The sequence below is a fragment of the Eptesicus fuscus genome, chromosome 5 (genome assembly GCF_027574615.1).
Source record: "Eptesicus fuscus isolate TK198812 chromosome 5, DD_ASM_mEF_20220401, whole genome shotgun sequence".
Taxonomy (NCBI): Eukaryota; Metazoa; Chordata; class Mammalia; order Chiroptera; family Vespertilionidae; genus Eptesicus; species Eptesicus fuscus.
Window position 1 is genome coordinate 33925137 of NC_072477.1, and position 7273 is coordinate 33932409.

The following is a 7273-nucleotide window of genomic DNA, read 5'->3' on the forward strand; positions in this document are numbered from 1 at the left end:
GGCTTTCACATAAACCTGAATTGTCATTTATCCAGGATAAATGTCTGGGAGTTGAATCCTTGGGTTGTATAGTAGTCACGTGTTTAATTTTTTTTTTTATAGAAACTGCCATTATTTTGCAGAGTAGCTGCGCCATCTTATATTCCTGCTAGGAACACATGAGTGATTCTGTTTCTTCTTATCCTGGCCAGTATTAGTTGCTGTTCTGATAGGTGTGCATTGATATCTCACTGTAGTTTTAACTTGAATTTCCCTATTGGCTAGTAATGGTGAACACCTTTGCATGTGCTTAGTTGCTTATTTCAATTGCTGTGTCCCAAGGACCCTTGGTGTCTCTGTGAGGTGGACATGGCATCCAAGAGAGCTAGTTCCCTCTGCTTCTGCCAAAGCTGCCCATTATTATTATTATTATTATTAATTTCTTACCCACTTTACATATTGGGCTTCTAAGCAAAATTTCATTTAAACAAGGATTCCTTTGCTAAAGAAAAAAAAAGTGTGAAATCAACTTCATCTATTTTGCAGGTTATTTTGTAGGATATGACTTGACTTCCCAAAAATCCTAGACAAAAACTAAATTCTGAATTAGAAATGAATACACTCAAATATCTATATATATGAAAGCCTAAGTGACCGAACGACCGAATGACTGGTCGACTATCACACATACTGACTACCAGGGGGCAGATGCTCATTGCAGGAGAGCTGCCCCCTGGTGGTCAGAGCGCTCCCACAGGGGGAGCGCTGCTCAACTGACCGACGGGTGCCAGATGCCAGGCTCACGGCTGGCAAGCGCAGCTGTGGCAGTGCAAGCCTCTTCCACCTCCAGGGCAGTGCTACTGAGCAGTGGCAGGCGCAGCGGGCCAGGATGAGCGGGAGCAGCACAGCGCCATCCAGCCTGGGCTTGGGCTCCTCCCCAGGCACCTGCTGCTTCATGCACTACTACATCCCTTGGGGGATGTCAGCCTGTAGAGATTGGGCCAAAACTGGCAGTCTGACATCCCCCGAGGGGTCCTGGATTGCAAGAGGGCACAGGCCAGGCTGAGGGACCCCACCGGTACAGGAATCCGTGCACCGGGCCTCTAATCCTATATAACAAAAGGCCAATATGCAAATCGACCGAACAGTGGAATGACTGGTCGCTATGATGCACACTGACCACCAGGGGACAGACACTCAACTCAGGAGCTTTCGAGCCACATGAGGCTCTTTGGCCCCTTGAGTGTGGCTCTTCCACAAAATACCACGTGCGGGCGTGCACGTACAGTGCAATTGAAACTTCGTGGCCCATGCGCAGAAGTCGGTTTTCGGCTCTCAAAAGAAATTTCAATCATTGTACTGCTGATATTTGGCTCTGTTGACTAATGAGTTTGCTGACCACTGTCATAGACAAAAAAGGGGAAAAAAAGAAACCTTTTTATCTTTGGCCTTTTTAACCATCTCATACAAACCAACTACTTATAGTACAGCTAAGTACGTACACAAAAAGTTACTGGAATGCTCGGAATAAGATTTTTTGTTGTTGTTGTTTTGCTTTTTTTACAAGTTTTTTTTTCTCCTTTGAGATTATAATGAACATGGTCACACCACAAGTAAAGTCAGAAGTAGGACAGAGAATGCTCCGAAGGCTGGTTTGTGGTCATCCCAAGATCATTAAAAATGGCTGACCCTAACAATATGTACAAAAATATAAAATGTAAATAAAAATAAAAAATACAAATTTTCCTCTTTAAAGTATTTTTAAGATAAAAAGCAGGGCCTTGGAAGTTTTGCTTCTTTTTCCCTCCCCTGTTGCAAATTCACGTTGTGGATTTGGTTGTGTGGGTGGCGCTGCCCGAGGTGGGTGGGTGGGCAGGCGGGCGGGAGTCTCCACTCGAAGGTGACCACGTTTAGATTCTGAGACGGGAAGTGGAGGGTGAATAGGTCACGGAGGCCTTTAACTTTTCCTTTTCTTGCTGTCTAGTCATCCTCATCGGTCTTCTGCTTCTTGGTGTCAACACTGTCATCCTCATCATCTTCAGCTGCCTCAGCCTCCTCATCTTCATCTCCATCCTCTTCCTCACCATCGCCTTCCTCTTCCTCCTCCTCCTCTCCTCCTCCTTCTTCCTCTTCTTCATCTACCTCACTGTCAGCCTCCTGCTCCCCATTTTCCTCATGAGTGTTCCCATCCGCAGGTGCATCGCTTCCATTCTCTGCCTCCTCCACAACTTCCTTCTTCTCCTTGGAGTCCTTGGTGGTGATCTCGGAGCTGGTGTCCACGGCCGTGTCTGACATGGTGGGGCACGCCGGTGATCCTATGCAGCGGATTTTTTTTTTTTTTAAACACAAGAGTTGGAGGACTCGGGTGAAGAAGCTGCCCGAGTCCTGGCGGTGGAGGAGGCGCGCTGTGGAGGTGGTTGCCGCGAGCGGAGAGGGAGCCACAGGAACAACGCAAAGATGGCTTTTCAGAGCAGCCAGTCAGTGTGTACTCTTTTTTAACTTTGTTATTTCTTTACAAAGAATAACTACAAGGTAACTCTAGTTTTTAAAATGAAAATTGTATCTCTCACTAATTTTAAAAAGGCTAAAACATCTCTCATCAATGGTCTGCAGCAGTTTCCTCTCACGCGGGACCAGCACACCAATCACTCTTGGACAGGTCAGACAGGAGGGGCAATAGTATGGAAGAATAAAAAGTAAGTAAAGGTGCTCATGATTTGGTTGTAGTGCCTCAGATACAAATATGATATACTTGTAACATTTAACAGTGATGGTGAACCCATGCAAAGATGCTTGCATACAGTCTGGTTCTGTGATTCTCTAGTTCAGTCATTAGAAAATAAACCATTCCCACCTGGCCTGTGTGGCTCAGGGGTTGAGCGTCGAGCCGTGAACCATTAGGTCAGGGTTCAATTCCAGGTCAGGACACATGCCCAAGTTGTAGGCTCGATCCCCAGTAGAGGGTGTGCAGGAGGCAGCTGATCGGTGGTTCTCATCATTGATGGTTCTCTCTCTCTCTCTCTCTCTCTCTCTCTGTCTCTTCCACTCTCTAAAATAAATAAAAACATATTTAAAAAAAAAAAAACACACACACACACACACACACACAAACCATTCCCAGGGAGCACAATCATGCTGTGATCTTAAATTCCTTGGGGGAAAGGTACCCCCAGAGACATTAGTATTTTAGAACTTTCTTCCCATACTCAGGCCCTCTTGTTTTTTCATTAGGAGAGATGGTTTTTTGAGCAAAGCTAAAAAACTTGTCACTTAAACACACACACACACACACACACACACACACACACACACACACGATATCCCTACGGCACTTGTCCTAGTAATTCCCACAGCCCAGTGGTGGGAGTGGCAGAGCCAGCACTCCTGGAGGGGAGACACAGAAGGGCATCGCGCAGCCAAGCTGATGCTAACGTGCTAGTAACTCAGTCGGCCTCAGTGAGGCCGTCTGAGGTGACAGCCTGTGGCCGGACATGAGCTGCATCCTCCAGAGGACGAGAAGACAGAGGTCACTGCACCCCAGCTCCCAGGGAGCAGCGTGACCTCCCCACCCACTGCGCAAGCCAACAGGGGCTCTCAGCTGCCCATCCACATGCACACAAATGGCTCTCCCGAGAACACAAAGGACAGTGGGACATTTTTCTCCCATGTTATCATCCATTCTGATTCTTCCGCTGGGAAATCTGTGAAGAGTCAAGGCTAGGTCTGGCAAGAAGAAAATAAAAACAAAATCTATCTGTGTGTCTTCCTTCTGCTCATGCACCTTCCCGGAACCCTGCGATCCCCGGGGCTGAAGGCGAGGGCTTCATACATGGTGGTCAGAAGGCTCCCTAGAGAAGCTGCATGCTATTGGCCTGTGAGTGCTTTTCTTTCTTCTCCGTGTGTGGCAGAGTGAATTAGCAGGGGGTAATCTTTTTCGGAATAACATGTTTTACGATCCTATTGGACCTCGGGTCGAAAGCACAAGTAAAAGTTTAGAGGGAGAGTTGGCATCAAGGTAGGACAGAGGCCTGCTGGCTTGCTGGGCCCCGGGGAAGCGCCTGTGCTACCTCGGCTCGTGCTTCATTGGGTGCCTCTTCCCAGGCCCTGTCAGGACCCCAGCAAAACCGGAAGGCAGAATCAGGGTGCCGGCCAACTTCATCTTTCCCATAAGAAGTTAATGGCATTCCCACCAAACTCACTTTAACTCAGGCCATAGGGTGCAGGGCTGGCGGAACATTCACTCCTTTTCCTCGAGGAAGTAGAAGACCCTCGTGCCTAAGAAAATGTGAGACTTGAGCCCATCCCCAAATAATTATGGAATCAAGGCAATTATAGGATCCACCTGGTCCTGGCCCTTCCAGAATAAATGCGGTTGTGTTTCAGCAGGAGAATGTTTTCTAATGTGGGATACTCTCAGAATCACACGCATATCAACAGCCAGAGAAGTGAGAGCCTTCGAGAAGAATGATTAAACACTGGCGCTGGGCTTTTATAAATCTCTCATTTAATCTTCACACACCTGTTAGAAGATACTAGTGTAAGCCCCCTGTGGGAGCCGAGGGGTTGTAAGGTGAAATAACTTCCTCAAAGTCACACAGACAGCAAGGTGAAGCCCTGGGGCTTGCACACGACCCCAGAGCTCTCATGCCTAACCTCTCAGCAGTTCCACCAAGAAGACGCGCCACTGAGGATGATGGGGAGAGACACTCACAGACAGGGGACTGAGACAGACAGAATCCTCCAATCAGTCAGAACTTGTGCTCAGTCCTGAAGGTGAGAAAGAAGTTAGAAGGGAGAAGAAGGGTCAGAAATGAGAAATGGTAAGATTCGCTCAGAAAGGGATATGGGATGGACAAATATGCAGAGGCAAGGGGAACAGGGCAAGCGTGAGGAAAGCTGAGTGGTGCCCTGTGCTAAGATCATTGCATTTTGGTTGAACTGAGCAAGGGGTTCCAAGCAGAAGCAGACGTAAGAATTAAGGATTTCGCCTGGCTGGCATGGCTCAGCGGTTGAGTGTTGTCTTATGAACCTGGAAGTCACGGTTCGATTCCCAGTCAGGGCTCATGCCCAGGTTTCGGGCTCGATCCCCAGTATGGAGGGTGCAGGAGGCAGCCAATCAATGATTCTCTCTCATCATTGATGTTTCTATCTCGTTCTCCCTTTCCCTTCCTCTCTGAAATCAATAAAAAATATTTAAAAAAAAAGAATTAAGGCTTTTGCTAAGTCAGGCCAAAGAGAGTTTAATTTTGAAGGTTAAGGAAAGTCACTAAAGGATTTTGAGCAGAGATGAGGGTGACAAGATTTGCATTTCAGAAAGATCATGATCTGTATAGAAACCAGAGTGGCAAGATTTGCATTTCAAAAAAATCACTATTTACACAGGGATTCCTGGCAGGAAATCAGGGCCCAGGTGTGGCAGTAGTCACACGTGAGACAGTGAGGCTGTTGAGGAGACAATGCCTTTATCCAGTAAGAAATGACAAGGGTGTATGTAGCCTCAGAGAGTGGCAGTGGGGATGGAGAGGAGGGAATTGACTTGAAGTAAAAGGACTCTGAACCAGTTGAATGAGAATAGGGAACAGGGAGTGTCAATGATGAGATAACACTTATGCGTTTCATTCATACACGATAACGGTATTCATTCATTTGGGGAAAGCAGGGTCGATGAAGGGGACAGGGTTGGGAAGGACAAAGAAAAGGATAATGAGAACAATTTATTTTTATTTCTGTTAATCCTCACCCCAGGATATTTTTCCATTAATTTTAGGGAGAGTGGAAGGGAGGGGAAGAGACAGACAGAAACACCGATGTGAGAGAGACACATCGATTGGTTGCCTCCTGCACATGCCCAAACCACACCCAGGATCCAGCCTGCAACTGAGGCACATGTCCTTAACTGGAATCAAACCAGGACTCTTCAGTCTATAGGACCACACTCTATCCACTGAGCCACGCTGGCTAAGGCTAATGAGAACAATTTAAAACATTCTGAATTTGATGTAACTATGGGGCAACCAAGTAAATATTGGCTAAATGAATCGGGGGGTCAAGAGAGAGGCTTAAGCTGGGAAGATGGGCTTGTCAATCCTCTGGTGGGATGTAGGTTGTGGGGTTGGGCCAATTTTTATCTCTCGATCCAAATTCACTCTCTAATACTTTCAGATGCTGGAGCGGGGACTCCGAAAACCACGTCTCAGGCTCTGCCAGTAGAGCAGTGGTTCTCAACCTTCCTAAAGCCGCGACCCTTTAATACAGTTCCTCATGTTGTGGTGACCCCCAGCCATAAAATTATTTCCATTGCTACTTCACAACTGTAATTTTGCTACTGTTATGAATCATAATGTAAATACCTGTGTTTTCCGATGGTCTTAGGCGACCCTAAGCGGTTCTCAACTTGAGGGTCTCGACACAAGAGGCATCACATTCATGGCATTCCCACCAAACTCACTTCAAACCCACAGGTTGAGAACCGCTGCTGTAGAGCCTAAGACCATCGGAAAACACAGATATTTACATTACGATTCATTAACAGCAGCAAAATTACTCATGAAGTAGCAACGAAAATAATGTTATGGCTGGGGGTCACCACCACATGAGGAACTGTATTAAAGGGTCGCGGCATTAGGAAGGTTGAGAACCACTGCAGTAGAGGGAGGCTGCAGGGCTGGAGGAGAGAAGGCATGAGTCCCCACCAGCCTCGCTTCTTCACCCAGCAGCTGCAGTTGGTTCCAGGAGCAGCTGTGGGCTCCAGTGTGCATTTCCCTAAAACTCGCAGAACCAGCTTCCTCTTATCCCACGTAGAGACCCTGCAGTGCCCAGTTACCCCGCCTCCCCGAGGTCTGGGCCCCACGCAAGGCAACGCTCCTCTAAGTTCTAGTCTCACTAACTCCAGCCTCTTCCTTTGTCCCTTCAGCCCTGGAGGTGGTGTTGCTTCCTGTGGGTGCCACCTCCGCCAAACCTTCGAGTTCCTTTTTCACCCGTCCAGTTACCTAGCTAATAACTTCCCGCCTAGTTAACAATTCTCTACATGAATTTCTTCCTTTTAAAACGACTGGCGTGGCTGTGTCTCCTGACCGCCCCTGACTGTTGCAGGGTGAGTACAGCACCCAGGGGGAGTACAGAGCGGCGTGGGAGAAGAGAGCTTTGAAAGGAACCCAGGCCCACCGGTATTTAAGGGCTGTCAGCCCAAGGAGCGGGCCAGGGAGGTGCTGGGGAATCCAAACAGTCAACTGAGAAAGAAAGAGAAAACAGTCAGACCAGAGCGATAATTATGAATGAAGCAAGGCTCCTGAGG

The 7273-nt window shown here is 47.6% G+C and overlaps 1 protein-coding gene across 1 annotated transcript; it reads right to left on the reverse strand.

The window, feature by feature from the left end:
* Window positions 1-1959: 1959 nt before the first annotated feature.
* On the reverse strand, window positions 1960-2302 carry LOC103283691 (prothymosin alpha-like). Its single transcript, XM_008138991.3, has one exon. It carries the CDS (start codon window positions 2272-2274, stop codon window positions 1960-1962), a length of 315 nt encoding a protein of 104 aa, XP_008137213.2. The 5' UTR covers window positions 2275-2302.
* Between the last annotated feature and the right edge of the window lie 4971 nt (window positions 2303-7273).

What these genes read in the sequence shown, in the direction of transcription:
- LOC103283691 (XM_008138991.3), bottom strand. Translation starts at nt 2,274, where the DNA reads ATGTCAGACACGGCCGTGGACACCAGCTCCGAGATCACCACCAAGGAC.